Source organism: Panthera onca, chromosome F1 (assembly GCF_046562875.1).
Source record: "Panthera onca isolate mPanOnc1 chromosome F1, mPanOnc1 haplotype 2, whole genome shotgun sequence".
In the NCBI taxonomy this organism is placed as follows: domain Eukaryota; kingdom Metazoa; phylum Chordata; class Mammalia; order Carnivora; family Felidae; genus Panthera; species Panthera onca.
The window spans coordinates 65371404-65390743 of record NC_138355.1 but is presented as its reverse complement, the minus strand read 5'-3'; the positions used below and the strand labels follow the sequence as shown (position 1 = coordinate 65390743).

At 52.6% G+C, this 19340-nt stretch overlaps 1 protein-coding gene across 1 annotated transcript; it reads left to right on the top strand.

Annotated features, from left to right (window-relative positions):
• The first annotated feature begins 692 nt into the window (after positions 1 to 692).
• CF1H1orf226 (chromosome F1 C1orf226 homolog) lies at positions 693 to 9538 on the top strand. Its single transcript, XM_060644468.3, has 2 exons — positions 693 to 4825; positions 6091 to 9538. Exons 1-2 carry the CDS (start codon positions 4272 to 4274, stop codon positions 6563 to 6565), a joined length of 1029 nt encoding a protein of 342 aa, XP_060500451.3. The 5' UTR covers positions 693 to 4271; the 3' UTR covers positions 6566 to 9538.
• Positions 9539 to 19340: the final 9802 nt, after the last annotated feature.

The following is a 19340-nucleotide window of genomic DNA, read 5'->3' as shown; positions in this document are numbered from 1 at the left end:
TATCCCTTTCAAAGATGGATAGCGTCTATTACGTTCTGTAAAGATTTCTTTTGACTTGTCATTCCTCGTTGGCTGGCCTGGATTGAGGATACCTGGGGCGGGGGGTGGGGGAGGGGAGAAGGAAGCATATGGCAGAAATGTGATGGTGATATAATCTGTTGACAGCCCCCCGCCCCCTGACTTAGATCTTTGGTGTCATTTTTGTGTCATTGCTCACCCCCCCAGCTCTGGGGACCTCTGTCCTCCCTGGATAACCTTCTTGCTTTCCTTCACCTGCCTAACCTCTGCCATCGGATGTTTTTGTTGTTTCTGTTTTTTAGTTTGGTGTGTGGTTTTTACATTTTCCTTGGAAATCGTTGCAAAGTTAGAAAAAACTGCAAAAATAAAATTAGTATGAGGAGCACCCATACATTCTGTATCCAGATTTGCCTGTTGTTAACATTTTACTGCATTTGCTTTATCAATTCCACCCCACCCCCACCCCCCGCCGCCCCGGCCCCCAGCATGCTGTGTTTTCTGAACTATTTGAAGGTAAGTTACAAGCGTCCTGTCCCTTTGTGTCGAAATACTTCAGTGTGTCCGTCCCAAGAACCGGGACCAGATAATGCTTTAAATGGTTGGTGCTATTTTCAGCAAATGGGTGGCTTAACACCATTATAAGCCTTTTTCCTGGTGACACTGAACTCCAGAGTAACAAGGTTGCCTCTGTGTCCCTGCTACCCTCTCCTGTGACAACCTAGCGCTGGAGGGAAGTGGGGGAAGGGTGAAAGGTGAGAATGCTCCATGCTAATCGTCACAACAGGTGCAGACTAGGTACATCGGCGTATTGGATCTAAATGTGTGTGCTTGTGCAGCGTGGAAAGATCTGGTCTGGTCTGTGAGCCGCGGCAGCCTCCCCTTGCAGCGTGCGGAGCAAGCGGGCGTGTGAGTAAAGCGTCTGTGTAGGAGGGCCCGGAGTTGTCGTCTTGCTGGTGTTCCTCCGGAGCGCTGAAACCTGGTGGGACAGTGTGGAGAAGCTGATTTCCTTGCCCGCCCACCTCGGAGCCTGGTTGGAAAGCTTAGAACGAGTTGGAGTGTCACTGACGCCCTGGCCTTTGGCGGCTTTGAGGGTATCGGCGATTTGATTTGGCCCTCGTGGTGCAGAGAAAAAATCACGGGGTCCTGGGAGTCGGTGTGGGTGAGTCCTTATCCCCGCTCTGCCGTTCGCTCCCTGTGCGGTGTTAGGCACGCCTCCCGGCCACCGTGTTTTCCTGTTTTGTTAACTTAGACAGTTGGAATGGATGGACGTCTTCCTGGTCGAAAACCTGGTGATTTATGTGCGGAGGTGGGACAGCATAGTAATGAGCGATGCACGTAGGGGTCCAGAAGACTTTGAACTTCCTCCTGCGGTGGGTCATTGAATTCTTCCCACTGCCAGCTGGGAACTTCTGACAGACTTCCTGAAAAGGGGGCTCAAAATATTGGGGTGCCCGTGGGAGACTGTGTCAGTGCTTGTTTGTAGAGTTTTTAAAAACAGGACTCTCTTGGTTTGGTTATTGAGAAGGTCATGGGAACCTGGTCGCCCAGGGTTGGTTGTAATCCTGACAGCAGGGCCTCTGTCTTGCACGCTATACCCTCTTGGTATGTTGTTGCTGGTGGCCCCCAGGCAGGAGGTGACACTCCCAAAGTGGTCGGTCACTACATAAAATGTGTCTCTCTCTTGTTTGTTTCCCACCTGCTTTCCGAGCCCCTTTCTCGGACAGGTAAGATACCGTCTTTCTTACAGATGACCCACGTCACAGGTGTCTCCCTCTGCTTGGATGTGTGCATGTTGGGGGTGCTGTTGGGCGGGCCACCGGGTCGGGATCCTATCACCTTTCAACCATCTCCATTAGGTTCTGAACCACCAAGCCTCTGGTCCAAAGGGAGGGACAGAGCGTGGGGGTCATCGGTGCCATCAGCAGGAAGGGGGCTCGTTGCACGTCCTTCAGGTCTGGAAATGCAGGAAGCCCCCAGCCAGAATCCCACCTCAGACAGAAGGGCGGTTGCTCCCGGACTGACCTCGAGAGAGGGTCTTGAGTGGCTTTTGTAAATGGAAAAAGTCCCAGGAGCAGTTTCTCTACAATGTCTGCCCATAATGTGGTCGGTTTTTTAAGTATTCGTAGAAAAAGCCAGTTCAATGAAACCAACTTCTTAAATGCCGACTCATGCCAGGTTCCATGCTGAGCATTGTAGAAATAAAAGTCAAGATGTTCCATCCCCTCCAAGAGCTGACCGTTTTATCATAGAGACAAGGTGTGTTGGCCAGAAAGACTTAGAGCATTGTAAAGAGACCAAATGATGGGTTATCTTTAAATTTCTTAAGAATTCAGTACATGCGTCCTAAAAGGTAGAGAGCAGGAAGTGTAGAAAATCCACAACGGTGCCTAATCCAGAAGCTATTTATGTTTTATTAGAATGTGTTTTTAAAATAAGAGGAGCTCACCGTTTACAAGTCACTTTGACAGGTGTTTTTGGTACTTACACATTCAGAAATGAGCATGTCTGCACTAAAAGTTCACTTTAAACCAAGAAGGAAACCACCACGGAAACATCTGAGCCAGGAAGTGGTGAGGGATCAGGATCTCCTTCCCCTGCGAACCTCTCTTGAACATTTGCCCTGGTTTCGTGGTGGCCCAAATACTTTCCAGTTTGGGGGAAAAGAGTCAAATGCTTTCATTTCCAAGGGCTACTCTGAGTTCACAGATGTTATGATCAAAGAAAAATTAGGAGGGTGCGGGATGTGATAGGCAAGTTATGCGAAAGCAGGTGACATGGCAAGATAACGCCTTTAGGGGGAGAGTCAGGAGCTGATAACCCCCTTGTGGGTCCTGCTGGAGCTCTTGCTAGTGTGACGTGTCTACACCTGGAGACCAGGCAGCCTGAACCTGTCAGCTCTGTGCCCCGGCCCCCAGGGTTGTCCCCACCCAGCTCTTCACGGCCCCCGAAGTGGTGCTTTCCCTGTGTGTGCGGTAGATAAGCACACTGGGGGGATTCATCCACCCCTCGTCCCCCGCTTCCTGTGCCGCCCAAAGACCTTTACAATAGGGCTTCCCTAGGTAGTTACGGAAGGGATACGGCTGCTGAAAGCACAGTAAAGAGACCTGCATCCCCTGTCCCAGGACTCCGCAGTGCAGGGCAGAGAGAGCTACTTTATGCCGAGTTCAGCAGAAGACAAAGCATCCCCCCGACCTCAGTTACTCTTGGGAAGTCTCCGCACGCATAGGCCTTTCGAGGTGTTGATGAAGATTGGAGTCTGTGATCAAGTATAACCTCTCCTTCCCCAAGATTGACAGAATATACGGAGCAGTTGGTAAGGACAGAAACCTCACGCGTGATTCCAAGGCCCCCGGGGTGGATCTGGAGCTCCCTTGAGGATTGAGCTGGATCTCCAGGTCGGGGAGGAGTCCCTGTTGCCAGAGTGTAGACCATGTGGCTTACAGCCCTGAGCTCCATTCCTTGGAGTTATGATCTCGGCCTCCATAAGTCTCCAGCTGCAAAATGGGTTTAGCAGTTCAACTCAGGATATTCATTGAGCACCTACTGTATACCAGACCAGGCTAGCCGTTCAGGACACGGAAGTGAATGAGACATGGCCTTCACCCTCCAGATGTTCACAACCCGGTGGGTTGGAGTTAAGCTTTCGAACCAAAGATCCCGGAGAGAAGGGCCTTCTGTGAGGTGTGTTCCACGATCCCAGGCAGAGCGAGGTGGCGGAAAGGGAGAGAAAACCTGAGCTCTGGTTCCACCCCACCAGTAATCGGCCCCGTGACCTCGGGCCTGCCAGGTACTTATCACTTGGAGCCCCACCTTGCTCATGTATAAATAGAATTCCTGCCACCACCCCTCCAGGTTGTCGTGAGGGTGTCGGTCAAGCTCCCCCGGCTTCCTTGGCCCCGAGTTCGTACGCATTTGGTGTGAGCCCGGCCGGAGTCCCCACGGCACATCTGAGCATGCAGCTGCCCATTGTCCCCAGTGCCTCCTCGGGAGTAAGGAGGCCCGTTTCCCACCGTGAAAATGTGCAACACAGGTGGCTTCCACTTTGAGCCTGACCTCCAGCATCTGTCCCCATGCTTATGTCTGTCCCCATGCTTGTGTCCCCTCAGCTTGTGTTCACAGCAACATACAAATACCGTAGTTCATTACTTCCATCATTTCTTCTTCAGAGGGCTCGGTGACCCCAAGGTAAGGGGTCAAGCCGTGGGTCAAGGAGGCAGGTTTCACGGGATAAGTTACCTTTAAGTTCTAAGTTTATGGCTAGAGCTTGCCCCTCATTAACTGGGTGGGGCAGAACTAGAGTGGCTAGTTCTAGCGATGGATGGACTTTCCCATCAAGAAAACCGGATCGGAAGGCTCAAGAGTGTGCCGGCTCTTTTGAATGTCCCCAAAGCCTCGGGAAGGGACAGCTGTGGGCGTGGGATCAGGGAACGCAGCAGAGTGACGTGGCCCAGAGCCCCGCGTGCCTCCGCTCACCGTTCCCATCTTCCCCTCTGTTTGCAGTGGACCACAGCATGTTCGAGAACTTGAATGCGGCCCTTCCTCCAAAGCTGCAGCCCGGCTGCTCCCTCCCCCACCTGTCCAGGCTGACGGCCCCCGGCTCTGCCGCCCCGGGGTCTGCGGAGCCTGGGGGGCCGGGGCTCCGGGTGGGTGGCAGCCAGCACCTCAAGAACCTGGGCAGAGCCGTGGGGGCCAAAGTTAACGACTTCCTGCGGAGAAAAGAGCCCTCGAGCCTGGACGGTGCGGGCGCCATGGAGATCAACAGGCCGGCGGGGGCGCGGCTGGACGGCGGGGCCGTGGAGGCTGACAGGTGAGCGCAGGAGGCTTGCTCGCAGAGCTCCAGGCCGAACCCGTGTCTGCGGGGGACATGAGGTTGTCACGCGGGGAATGGCGGGGGCGATGCTCCTGCTTGCTGACTGCCACCCCACCGCAGCTAAGGCGTCCTGAGCGCCCATCGCGTGTCAGCAGACGCCCGGCTACGCGCTTCCCTGTCCCTTGCAGCGACTTTGCGAGGTAGATCCCATTGTTACCACTTTGCACGTCACTGAGGTTGGCGGGGGGGGGGGGGGGGTAGTGTGAGGAGCTTAAGGTTACCAAGTTAGTGATGGGCAGAGTGGAATTTGAACTCAGGCGTTGCCTGCAGCTGCCCAGGTGGATTCTAACACCCAGCCACACCTTTGAGCCCCGGCCTCGGCCGATGATGGTGGAGGAAAGTGGGAGTCTGTGGGACCCACTGGGGCCGGCGAGGGAGAAGCCTGCTGTGGTGGGCCTCCTGTTCTCATGCCCACACGCCCCTTCTAGGCCTTGCTTTATTTATTTATTTATTTATTTATTTATTTATTTATTTATTTATTTATTAAAAAAAATTTTTTTTAACGTTTATTGATTTTTGAGACAGAGAGAGACAGAGCATGAATGGGGGAGGGTCAGAGAGAGGGAGACACAGAATCTGAAACAGGCTCCAGGCTCCGAGCTGTCAGCACAGGGCCCGACGCGGGGCTCGAACTCATGGACCACGAGATCATGACCTAAGCCAAAGTCGGACGCTTAACCGACTGAGCCACCCAGGCTATTTATTTTTTTTAATGTCTATTTTTGAGAGACAGAGGGCACGCAGGGGAGGGGTAGAGGGAGACACAGAATCTGAAGCAGGCCCCAGGCTCTCAGCTCTCAGCACAGAGCCTGACACGGGGCTCGAACCCACTAACTGTGAGATCGTGACCTGAGCCAAAGCTGGATGCTTAACCGACTGAGCCCTCCAGGCTCCCCCCAGGCCTTGTTTTAAACACCTGCTGTGCTCCTGACCCAGCAGGTCCTTCGTAGGGCTCATCACACGGGGTCTGACATGACTCGGTTCACCTGTGGTCCCAGCGGCAATACTCAGCTGCTGTGAGCACTGAGCGGGGGTGTGACGGGCGGAAGGCCAGCTCTGTCGGCTGCCACAACCCACACACCACACTGGGGACGGGGCCCGAGCAGGGAGGTGTGTGCCGGGTGGGGGAGCCACTGGGCAGCTGGGGGGCTTGGGGCGTCACCATCCTTAAAGCACACGCGCTTGTCGCCTCAACCCCACAGGTCAGCCCTGCAGGACGCGTTCCCTCGGCTGGACCCCCCGCCTCCCATTACCAGGAAGCGAACCCCTCGTGCCCTGAAGACCACGCAGGACATGCTGATCTCGCCGCAGCCAGTCCTGAGCAGCCTGGAGTACGGGACAGAGCTGCCTCCTGGGCAGCCCCGGGAACCCCTTCCCACCGCCCAGCCCGACGTTCCCGAGGAAACGGCAGAGAGGGGCGAGGCTCTGCCCAACGGAGAGGTCTCCCTGTCAGTGCCCGACCTAATCCACCAGAACAGCCAGGACGAACCCAAACCGAAGATAACTGAGTGCAGAAGGGCCTCCTCCCCTGGCCTCCTCGAGAGGAACGGCCTCAAGCGCAGCCTGAGCCCCGTCCGCCTGGCCCAGCCGCCGGAGGACAGTGGCCCCCCGCCTCGGGCACGGACCTCCAGCCTTGACAATGAGGGCCCACACCCAGACCTGCTGTCCTTTGAGTAGGGCCCCTTCTCCCTGCCAGGCACCCCCTTCCCCTCTGCCGTCTCCGTCCCTGGTGCCCCTTGGCCCTTGCCCCCGCTCCGCGTGCCCTTTGCCCCCTTGTGCAGAGATCAGAGCGCCGATCCGGGGCCAGGCTCCCTGAGTCACCCTAGTTAGAGCCTCTGTCTGCCGGATGCTAAAGGGCTGGGCTGTGGCTCCCGAGCCTCATTTTCTAGAAGCTCCCCCCACCGGGGGCCAGCTGCCACACTGGGGGATGGGAGCATCGCTGTTCCCAGGCAGCCCGGACTTCCCACTGGCCTGCAGGGCCACCAGCCCGGGATGAAGGATCTTGCAGGAATGGTCTCTGCCTGCCCCCCACATGCCACCTGTGCCCACCCCACCCCCCCACTCTTCTCCCTTCACACCCTGGTTCGTTTCTTCTGCCTCTGGTGGGGGCATCGGGCCGAATGGAGAATTGATGGGTTGGGCTGATGACGGACCCAGACCTGGAAAGCCACACACCCTGCTCCTCCTGGTCCCAAGACCGTGTGTTGTCCCCTCGCCTCTACCCTTTGGGGACCTGAGACCTGGGCGCAGCCTTGTCGCCAGGGGTTGTCAGGGCATTTTCCACCTGCCCTGTTGGGGGACACACCAGGCCCCCCGGGGCCGACCACTGAAAAGGTGCTGGGGAAAGCCATGCGACCAGCCGCTAGTGGGCTCTGTGCGCAGAAGGAAAGGCCAGGGCCCCCCTTGCTGTGTGTGAGGACAGGGCGAGGCGGGCCCCCGAGGAAGCAGAGGAAGCAGCTGAGCAGATTAGCACCTTGCTTTGGGGGGAGGGCCCAGGAACTTGGCCTCCAGGGAGCCGGCCCCAGGAGAACCCAGAGCAGAAGTCACAGAGAAGACAGGGTGAGGACAGAGAAGACTTTGAGGGAGCGCCCACAGCCTGAAATGATGCGGCTCTGGGGTCTGGGCGTGGTGAGTGCGAGAGCCAGAGTGACCAGGGAGACTGGGAACGAGGCACAAAGCCACCTTCCACTGGGCAGGAGGCGCTGTGTTCTGCTAAGTTGCCCGGGTCTCCCTGGAGAGGCCTCCGCCCTGCCTTTCCCTGCCCCGATGCCGCACGGTCCTCTCGCTCCCTGCCTTTGGGATCTATGTCAGGGACTCACCCGGTTCATCGTGCCCTCCTGGCTTTACCCATTTTATGTTCCTCTGTCCCACCAGGAGCCCCCGTCAGCGGGGCAGGGCGGGGCGGGTGATCCCAGCCCTGGGGGCCTTTGCAGCGAGAAGATTTGTTGAACAGGGTGGCCGGCTCCCCGGGCGAAGGCAGGTGCAGCATGGCCTGACAGACTGTCGGGCTGTCTTCCCCCTAGGGTTCCTGCTGCCTCCCCTCTTCTGTCCATCGTTCAGCTGCCCCCTCGCCGCCCCCCACAGTGCTCACCTCCCATCACCCAGCTCCTCCTGCCCACCCGCCCCAGGAGAAACATCCAAGCTAACTCCTGTAGGCTTGGAAACCTGCGGGTGGCGGGTGGGGGGCTGCCAGGAAGCTGGTTGCCCTTCCTGCGCCCTTCTGCAGCGACTGCGACCTTGCCACAGCTTTCCCACCCCGTCTTTCGTTGCTCTGGAAAGCAAGGCTTCGCTGCGTTTTCATAGCGGAGCCTCGTGTCCCCCACGAGGGTCTGCACATGTCGGGCACCCTGTGGGCCGTGGTGCAGTGGGCAGTGACTGGAGGTCTAGGTCCTGGCTCAACGCCAAGAACATCACGACGATGTGCTGACCTGACCCCGAGGCTCAAAAGTTCTCGGGACCACATTTGAGGCCTGTGAGTTTTCCCAGAATGGCTTGGAGTTTTGCACGAGACACAGAGCAGGAGGGGGTGAGGGCAGAGAGCCGAAACACATTTGCTGGGAGTTCACACAGCTCCACGAGAGCCTCCGTACTGGAAGCTCGGTTTGCTTCTCTGGTGGGGAACTTGGCAGGCCCTTGTGCTCTGGGGCTCCTCCTCCGGAGATCGGGGTGGCCCCGGCCAGGTGATGGGGGCAGCCGTGTGTGCAGAGGTTGCAGGCCCGGGCTGGCTTAGGCACCTTGCTCTGCACACCCCACCCGGCCACTGCTGAGGTCCTGGCCCTCAGATTCAGGGTTAGCACGGGAACCCTACCAGCTTGTCCCCGTGCCACGGCCAGGATGACCCCAGAGTTCTCCGGACTCGTGTCTGCTTCCAAACAAGGCTCCGATCTTCGGCCTCTCTGTGATCTCTACCCTGGCCATTGTCCTCCAGCAGAGGCGATGCTGCCACCTGGGGGAGGGGGGTCGAGCCTGAAATCCCGTCCTAGGTACTGCAGACACTACCCGGTGCTAGGGGCTAAGTGCCACCCGGGACAGCAGCAGGGGCAACTTCCAATCCTGCTGAGGGCCTGGGCGAAGACCAGTTCTCCATCCAAAGCCCCATTTGGCTTCCCATGTCTGTCTCAACAGCCTGACCTTCCTGTGATCACAGCATGGCAACCGGCCACCCCCCCCACCCCCCCACCCCCCCCACACACACACCCAGCTTCTCTGGGAGCTTCTCTGGGAGCTTGGCCCTTGGGTGGCCCAGTTACTCAAGGGCAGGATACCAAGAGTGAAGGACCGTCTTCTATGTCTGCATAAGGAAGTTGGGGGCACGGAGTCTTTTCTCTCCCCGATGCTCCCCCAACCCCACTGTACCCCCGTAGTCAACACGTAGCTTTCCCCTGCTAAATCACAGGTGAGCTTCCAGAACCTGGCAGGTGGGTGGCACATCCCCCTGCACAGAGAGAAACGCGTCTGTTCTGTGCGTGCATGGTCTGAAGACAGACACGCACGGGATCCATCGACTTTGAAAGAGCAAAGAGGTCGGCCCCAGTCTGGGAGAGGAAGAAGATTACAGATCTATTCTGAGTGTTTTCTAGATATTTTATATTTATATTTTTAGTAGTTTTCCGGTAGAAGGAAACTGCAGAATAAAACGATCGGGTTCGGTTTTGCTGGTTTCTTTTGGTTTCTCCAGACTGATGGGAAGTGGTTGGTCTTCTCGAGGCTCGCTTGTTGGGTGGAGAGCTTTGGCATTTAGGGTTATGAGCCTGCCCTGGGGAGGTGAGGTTGGGGGGGGTTGTTGATGCTGGCCGACCTCCCACCTGGGGCCCTCGGGGGCCGTCATGTGCTCCCCTAACTGGCTGGCTGCTAAGCGTCCCCCTTCCCACCTGACCTGTGGCTGTTTCAGGGGCTTCAACATGACATGCGTGGGCAAGCCCCCTCCTCCTCAGGAGGCAATGCGAGTGGACCCCTGGATTGTCCTCCAGGCATGGACTTGACCTGGGGTCTATGGCCCTCTTCCACCGAGGAGGGGACACCGAGGCCTGCACACCCACAGGCCTTCAGAGGGACCAGATCTGCGGTCAGGTTCTCAGAGTCACCATCAGCAGATGTCAGTCAACCATCCAGAGCTGCGGACGGAGGTACTTCCCACATTGGGGCGAGCTTGGCTCTGGCTTGCTTAGAGAACGTGGCTTGGAGCGGCGCTGGCCGGAAGCCTTGCTCCCCCAAGGCCGGTGTCGGGCCCAGGGACCCAGAGGACTCTCACAGCTGAGAACCCACCAGACCTCTAACCACTTTAAAAGGGAGGAAGCGAGAACAGACGGGAGGGGGGAGAAAAAGGCCTTCAGTCTGTTCACAGCAGCCAGACACGTTTTTAAAGGGGGGGAGGTCAGCGCCTTCCCGCCCAGCTCTGTCCTTTGCCCCCACGACCAGGCCCAGTGGTTGGATTTGACAGCATGCGGGGTCCCGGGCTCCACATCAGAAATGTCTGGGGCAGGAGGCTCCAGCCTTTTCCATCTTGAATTCCACTCCGTGTCTCGAGATGTGTGAAAAGACGGTGCTCTCAGGTTGCCTGCTCGCTCTGCAGTGGGCACAGAGCACTGTCCTGGGGAGGCAGGAGAAACACGAAAACCAACCCAGCCCATTCTATGCCTGGGGGAAAAAAGCAAAAAAATAAAATAAAATAAAGGCATTGAAAATACTTACAATAGCAACCTTTTCTTCAAGTGTAAGCTCCAATGACTATTCTTCAGGCAACTTTTCCCATTGGATGGCTCCGGGGTTGGCCTCCTCGGGCATTCAGGTGTGAAATGTGCCGTTGATACGCCTTTCTTTTCCGCTATTATGCGGGGTAGTTATTTTTGGCAAAGATCAAATAGGAAAAGGGGCAGCATAAAATTTTCTTGAAACTTTTAAGTGTAAAAATGGATGTGCACAGGTCCCTCCTAAGGCTGTTCTCTGAGCTGAGCTGATTGATGGTCTAGAGAGTGAGGTGCAGAGATGCATGTGCTCAGACAACGTGACCAAGTCCCCCTGCGTGAGCTGAGAGCCGTCTGGTGCACAGTGGTGACGTGGTGGGAGAGGGGTGCCTGGTTTTCCCTCTCCGTGTGGGCAGTGGGTGAGGACGCCATGGGCCTGTCCCTCCTAACAGGCTACATTAGCAGGATATCAAAATACAACAGAAGCACCAAATGGGGGAGGGGGTGGGTCGTGGGAGGCAATTAACTTCACCTGGAAGTGTTTCTCCTCCGAGCTTGATCTTGCAATAATTGCAGAAGAAAACGAACAAATCAGAGGCCATTCAGAACCCGCTTCATTCCTGAAGTCTGGGCGCGTGCTGGCGGGAGAACCCCAGTTGGTATTCAGAATTAATGGAATTAGCTAATCGAGGACTGTGCCTCAGATGCTGCTCCAAACTCCGAGAACTCCTTCTCGTTCAGTTTGCTCCCAGGCTTTGGCATCCCTTTCAAGTCCGTGAATCCTGGGAGTGTTCTACAACTCTCTGTGCTTTGACTCCCTGTCTCGACCACTGCAGAGAGTCCCAGCCCGGCCAGCGGCTGCTGATGACTCAGCAATGGTTTATCTTTGAGCTCTTGGCCCTCAGGGTCCCCTGGGCTTCACTCAACAAGCAGCATTTGGGATGCCCCATGCGGAGCCCCCACGGCGGCCCCCCTGCGAGTGGGAACACATAATTAAGTCTGCACAAAGAAATACAGCCTGGTAGATGAATCCCGCCTCTCCCTGACCGTGTCCTAAGTGCAGATGGCATTTCATGTCTTTTCTCTCTCCCAAGGAAATCCACTCTGGAAACTTTAAGTTCAGTGAAAGCATCTCTGAGTACTTTACCCCCCCAGCCCGCTCCCCCTCCCTGCTGCCGTTTGCACTGGGGCACCCCGTGAAAGCCCACAGTCCCCACCACTGACTTCCTGCTAATGAGAAAATTCCTCCACGTTGGTATCTAGGGCTCGTCCCTCCTCAGAGACAAACCCTCTTTGTGTCCAGCTTATCTCCAGCTGCTGCCATGATAAATGGTCCAACTCCAGGGAGCCAGGAGTAGGCCTGTCCCACGAAGCGAACCCCTTGGTTATAGGCTGCACAGACAGGGAGGCGAGCTCAAGATGTTTAAAGACCAACCCCAGGCTGCTTGCTCTCTCGTGGAAGGTGCCTGAGGAACCGGGCCGTTAGAGTAGGAAACTGCCAGCATTTTCTCCTTGCCATAGGCCAGAAAGGAAAACAAAACAAAAAGCAACCTCCCAACAAATTGCAACTTGTTTTGTTTTTTGGGTTTTTTGCTTCTGCTCTTTAAACCTTCTAGAAGCTCTCAGTGCCATTTGCTACCTTCTTCCTTAAAGCACCTGCCACGTTTACCACCTGATGCTTTCTGGGTTCCTGTTTCTGGAGTAACTCCTGTTGGTCTGGTGTGTCTGCCCCCCCTTCATGGGCTAAGTCATGGCAACTTAAAAGATGTTCTCTGGGGCCGCCTGGGTGGCTCAGTCAGTGAAGCATCTGACTTCAGCTCAGGTCATGATCTCGTGGGTTTGTTGGTTCGAGCCCCATGTCAGGCTCTATGCTGACAGCTGGGAACCTGGAGCCCGCTTCAGATTCTGTGTGTCTCTCTCTGCCCCTCCCCTGCTCATGTGCCGTCTCTCAAAAAATTAATAAACATTTAAAAAAAAGTGTTCCCTGTGGTTCCCTGCGAGGGTTCAGGTTGGTCCAGACCACCGTGAGGCCCGTGGAGGAGCAGCCCGGCCTTTTGAGATGGAGGGAAGTGAACTCCATCGTTCCTGTGACTGGCATGCAGCTTCAGCCAGTGCTTGAGCTCCCTCCACATCCTGAGCCCCCAGTGGACCCACCGGTAGCTGGATAGGAAAGCTCGGAACGAGTCTGGACTACCCATCTTGGACTAGCTTCCCAGCATCCTCCAGGTGATCTGGTAAATTCTGTCTCAGTCTTCCTTGCTCCATTCTAAGTGCTGGGTCCTCTGTGTCAAGAACTGTCAGATGGTCTTTGCAGCAGACCTGGTGAATTTTCTCTAAACCGGGCCGAGGTCTGCCGTTTTCCAGGCGCTGGGGCTTCCGGCCAGGGCGTGTAGGCCGCCTGGGAAGTGATCCCACGTGTGAGAAAAGCCGGAGGTTGAGGCTGCGGTTTGCAGCCGCCAGCCCCATCTCTCGCCAACACCTTGCTCATCACCCCGCAGTGATGTGCATGCTGGACACTGTGGCCGGGGTCTGAGGCGGGGTCGCGAGATCACCCCCAGCCCGGCCCACCTTGCCAGCTGCCTCTCTGGCTACTGCCGCCGCGCTCCATATCCCAGTCCCCAAACTTCTCAGGATGGCTTCCATGACTTTTTTGTTCAGGGCTGTCTGTCTGCCTGCCTTTCTCTTTCCTCTGACTTGGCCAGGCTGTCTTTTCACGTTTCGGCTCAGGCATCCCTTCCCCCACCGGGAGTCCTTCCCGCTCGCCACCCTCAGCCGCCTCTGCACCACCCGTGGCGCGAGTGACGTGGAACGGAGCTCCCGCCTGGTCTCCCGCGGGTCCCTGAGCTCGAGGGCGGGGGCCACGCCACGTTCACCTCTAACGCCTCAGTCCGCAGCCCGGCCCCTGGCTCATCTCAGGAGCTCGATAGAGATGTGCTGTGAGCTGAAGTCAAAGAACTTCTCACTTATTTCGGGAAATTTTATACATATGTCACACACACACAATCTAGTGCTAAATTGCGTGGAACGGACTAGACCAGGCTTTCTCTGAGGCCTGGCCTAGACCAACGCCACGGCTTTCAGCCCCTTCCTCGGGGCCCCCTACCCGCACGCAGTCTCTGCACCTGACCACCGGCTTCAGAGGATCGAGGGAGGGCCACTCTCAAAGTGGAGGATGATTAATGGGCCAGTGTGTGGGCCATTTGTCTCCAGCCGGAGCCTCCATTAATTCAGTTCCCTGGACAGGTGCCACCTTGTCACAGAGGCAGCAGAAGCCGGCGCTGCGTCCTGCCTAATGTAAGAAGGGTCACACTTCGATGCCAGGCGCCCGCCCGGCTCCCGCGGCCGCTTCTCCAGCCGCTGCATCCCATTCCAGTTCTCAATACTTCTGCTTTACCACTGCGGCCTTTGCTACTGGAGCTGTATTATTACGTTTCTGAAGTTCCCGCGCATTCCAGGAATTGTGCTCATCAGTTGGCATCCATTGTCTCATGTGTGTCTCTCAAGAACCCGCTGGGAAGTCCAATGAAGCCCATCCCTCGGACACAGAGCTTCTTACTGCGTTCAGAGAGATTCACACACATGATCTCGTGAATCCTCACGTCTTATGGCATCGTTATTTCAGCCCCATCCCACAGATGGGTAAACTGAGGTTAGGGGCGGAGACAAAGCAGAGCCTGAGACTTGGGGCAGAGAATGGGCAGCACAGGACCCGGAGGCCTGGGTCTCTAGACCCGAGGAGCAGGCGTCTTCCTCACCACATGGCTCTTCTCTGTTTCCATCACACCAGCGTGGTAAAAACTCTCAGGAAATGGTCATGGCCCAGAAATGTCTTTTTGACTTGGACCTTTTCCAGGGGCGAATGCATTTTCATTAAACACTGAATGTTTGTGTAGGATAGGAATTTAGAGACCCATTCACCAACCCCCCTCGTTGCACAGAAGAGGAAAGAGCAAAGGCTCTACTGTTTCAAGGTTCACCTATGCTGGCGTGGTCTCTGATTCCCCACGAGACCCTATGCAGTGAGAATGATCCCTCCGTTTTCTAGGCGCGGCTGACCGGAGGCTAAGGGAGTTTCAGCCACCTGCCCCAAGTCACTCTGCCCATGAGCGACAGAGCTGACCGTCCTGCCTCTTGAGAACATTGATTCACGAGGGTTTTGGTATGAATCTGCTCTATGATTTGTAAGAAGTTCAGCCCCAGGCAGGAGTGACAATAGTGTTTCTACTGCGTTTCAAATGCCAGCGGGGAACCTGGCTCATACACTAATCCTCTTATCGACACTGGAGATTAAACATCCAAAGGAGAGGTGAGTATTATTCCGAGCAATGTTTCATTATAGCTATGATGGTTCCTCGCGGTGCTTTTTTAAAAACACACACACACACACACACACACACACACACACACACACACACACACTTTGTTTTCTTGGTGATTGTCTGCTCTCTTGTGGCTGACTTTAGCCATTGCAGTTTCTGGTAACTAATTTCTGCAAAGAGCAACTTTTCGTGCTACTGCTAACTATGAGAAAAGCACTATATCCGTTTTAGAGAGGCTTTTCATGTTCCTCAGATCATTTCCTAACATCAACAAATAGAATGCAGGGAAAAAATAGAGGACACTTCTTAACTAAATTCCAGTAGGCGAGAGAAGATAAAGGGGAGGTTATCTTGGAAAAAAAGAATAATTTCCAAAAGTATAGAAAGATGAAGTGGTCGCCTGTGTGGCTTGTCGGGTAAGCGTCCTATTCGGCTCAGGTCATGATTTCGCAGTATGTGAGTTCAAGCCTCACGTCGGGCTCTGTGCTGACAGCTCAGAGCCTGGAGCCTGCTTCGGATTCCGTGTCTCCCTGTCTCTGCCCCTCACCTTCTCTCTCTCTCTCTCTCAAAAATAAAACATTAAAAAAAAACTTTGAGAATAAAATGGCATATGGACTTTCAAACAGGATAAAGGAAAAACTTATATTCAGACACATTACTGTGAAATTTAAGATCATAAAGACAGACCACCTTTGGGGCGCCTGGGTGGCGCAGTTGGTGAAGCGTCCGACTTCAGCCAGGTCACGATCTCGCGGTCCGTGAGTTTGAGCCCCGCGTCGGGCTCTGGGCTGATGGCTCGGAGCCTGGAGCCTGTTTCCGATTCTGTGTCTCCCTCTCTCTCTGCCCCTCCCCCGTTCATGCTCTGTCTCTCTGTCCCCCCCCAAAAAAAAAAAAAGTTGAAAAAAAATTAAAAAAAAAAAGACAGACCACCTTTAAAGTTTCCAGGAAAAAAAAAAAAACAATCAGATAATAAAGAGAATCAGATTGACATTAGACATGTCAATAAGAATCCTGGATACAAAATGATAATGGCTTAAGATTTTTATGTTGTTGAAAGAAAATCACCTTAAGCCTATATTGTACGTTCAGCTCAACTATTGTTTAAACGGACATAAAAGGAAGCTGTAGGTATGTGAGGCTGTAAAAGGTTTGCTACTCAAAGACCCTCTTTGCAAATACCCTTGGAGGAAATATTCTAGTAAGAAAAGTAATAAACTCCAGAGACTGCTATGAGTTTGGAAATGTATAGGAAGTAAGGATGAGAAATTAACTCTATAGTTTATTTAAATGATGAAGGACCCAAAAGGAATAGATAATAATTCAAATTTTAGATAACATCAGAAAGCAAGATAAGTAAGAGTGATGATGGTAACAGAAGTGAAATGAGAGTATGCTTAATTATAACAATTGATCTATCTTAAATATTGTAGAGAAAAGCAAAAATACACATCTTTATAAGGTAGGGGTGACTACCAAAAACTGTCTTTTAAAAAAATAGAGCCGGGGCGCCTGGGTGGCTCAGTCGGTTAAACGTCTGACTTCAGCTCAGGTCATGATCTCGCAGTCCGTGAGTTCGAGCCCCGCGTCGGGCTCTGGGCTGACGGCTCGGAGCCTGGAGCCTGCTTCAGATTCTGTGTCTCCCTCTCTCTCTGCCCCTCCCCCGGTCATGCTGTCTCTCTCTGTCTCAAAAAGAAATAAACGTTAAAAAAAATTTTTTTTTTTAAAATAGAGCCTTCAAGGTACACAGGTAAATGTGATCTATTCACTAGAAAGCAGAAGAGAGGTAGGGAGGAAACAAAATGCATAGTAAATATAAAGGCTAATAAGATTTCTATCTTAGTTCAGGCAGCTATAACAAAACACTGTAGATTGGGTGGTTAAAATTTTTTTTAATGTTTCTTTTTGAGGCACACACACGCGCACACGCACACACACAGCATGAGTCGGGGAGGGGCAGAGAGAGAGGGAGACCCAGAATAGGAGGCAGGCTCCAGGCTCCGAGCTGTCATCACAGAGTCTGATGCGGGGCCCGAACCCACAAACCGCGAGATCATGACCTGAGCTGAAGTCGGAGGCTTAACCGACTGAGCCACCCAGGTGCCCCTGGGTTGGGTGGTTTAAACAACAAACATTGCATTAGAATCTACTTCTCACCGTTCCAGAGGATGGGAAGTCCTAAGTCAGGTGTCCCAGATTCGGTATGTGGTGACGGTCACTGCCAGCAGTGCAAACAGCCACCTTCTTACTGTGTCTTCACAAAGCTTTTCTTGGCACTTACACATGGAGAGAGCACTCTGTCGTGTCTTCTCCTAAAAGCCCTAATCCCATCATGAGAGGGATTAGGGCCGCCCTCATGGCCTCCTCTCAACCTAATTACCTCCCAAATGCCCCACCTCTAAACCACATTGGGGATTAGAGGGGCATCTGGGTGGCTCAGTCGGTAGGGCATCCGACTGCGGCTGAGGTCATGATCTCACAGTCCATGAGTTCGAGCCCCGTGTGGGGCTCTGTGCTGACAGCTCAGAGCCTGGAGCCTGCTTTGGATTCTGTGTCTCCCTCTCTCTCTGACCCTCCCTGCTCGTGCTCTATGTCAAAAATAAACATTAAAAAAAAATTGTTTTTAATCACTTTGGGGATTAGAGCTTCAACATATGTGGGGACTGAAGGACATAAACATTCATCTCATAACAATGGCAGAAATGGATTCCAATAGACAAATTGTAATAAATGTAAGTGTATTGACCTTGCCAAACAAAAGGAGACAATCTTGGGGAAAAATTAGATCCGGCAACATTTTGTTTACAGAAGACAGAGTTAACACAAAAGATATGAGAAAACTTGTAAACAAAGGGATGGGAAATTATATACTAGGAAAGTATGAATGAAAAGAAAGCCAGGACAGCAATTTTAATATGAAGCAAAATATAATTAAAGGCAAAAAAAAAAAAATCCTAAGAGACCAAGAGAAGCACTTCATATAAAAGAAATAGATTAAGAGGATTATAAAATAATTATGAAAAGATATACACCTAAAAATATACCACTAACATAGTTAAAACAGGTATGGCAAAACTGGGGGGGCCAATCTGTATACCAACTATTGTAATTAGTTTCTATAAAATATTTGTTTGGCATGATTCATAATCTTGAATACATGGGATGGGTCACGAGAATGAACTTCAAAATGACAAGGAAAAACAATTCTCAAACAAATGAAATATTCACAGAATGTTCACCACGGAAGCATCAGAAATCAAGTCAAACCGTGTTATTGAACTCTTAATGCTTTACAGTTTGGAATTGACACAAAAATAAAAGCTAAAATATATGTGTAAAAACAATAACAAACTACTAAATTGTCCTTGGATTGAAGAGGACATTTTGATAGAAATTAAAACTACTTTGACCTACACAGCAATAAATACTATTCATGTTAAAATTTGTGGGATACTTCTAAAATAGTACCATGAGCTAAAATAATGACCTTATATGTATTTATTACAAAATGTGGAAATAAGCCAGCCTACACACACACACATACACATAATCAATGGCCAGACTGGGGCATCTGGGTGGTTATGTCAGTTGGTTAAGCATCTGACATCAGCTCAGGTTATGATCTCATGGTTCCTGAGTTTGAGCCCCACATTGGGCTCTGGGCTGACAGCTTGGAGCCCAAGCCTACTTCAGATTCTCTCTCTCCTTCTGTCCCTCCCCAGCTTGGACTCAGCACAGTCAATGCGAAGATCCACGAGAGGAGGCTCCATCTCAGAAAACAGTGAGATCATGACCTGAGCCAAAATCAAGAGTTGGACGCTTACCAACTGAGCCACCCAGGCGTCCCTTTAATGCAAAACTCTTAAATGAAGTATTCACTTACCAAGTTCAACAGTTTATTGAAAATAATACAGCATGGTCAAGGGAAGCAATGAAAGGATGGGATCATCTCAGCAATTTTATTACAATAATTTACCTCTCATGGAATGAAGATAAAAGGAATGTGACAATTTCGGTAGATGCAGAAATCACTTAACAGATCTCAAAACATTTCTGATGAAAACAGCAAACGTGTTGGCGAAATGGAGAAAGTTTCTAAACTTTCCATGCAGTGCTGGGACCCACACAAGAATGACCCCTTTTGTGATTACTGTTTAGTGAATACTCGAGATTTCAGCACGGAAACATAGAAAATAAGTAGATTCACAAGTGTGGAAACAGAACAGAGTGGTGTTATTTACAGCCGACAAAATCATTTACATAGAATTTACAATTTGATTTACAGTAGGATCAACAGGTAGACCAGTAGATCCCAACAAGAGAGTAAACATTTTTCCACTGCCATAGGCTACTAGAAATGTAATAAAATAAAAGAGAATATGTAACAACTAAAAACAATTGGGAATTAATCTAACAGAATGTACAAGACTTTTCTAGTGAAAATTTGTGATT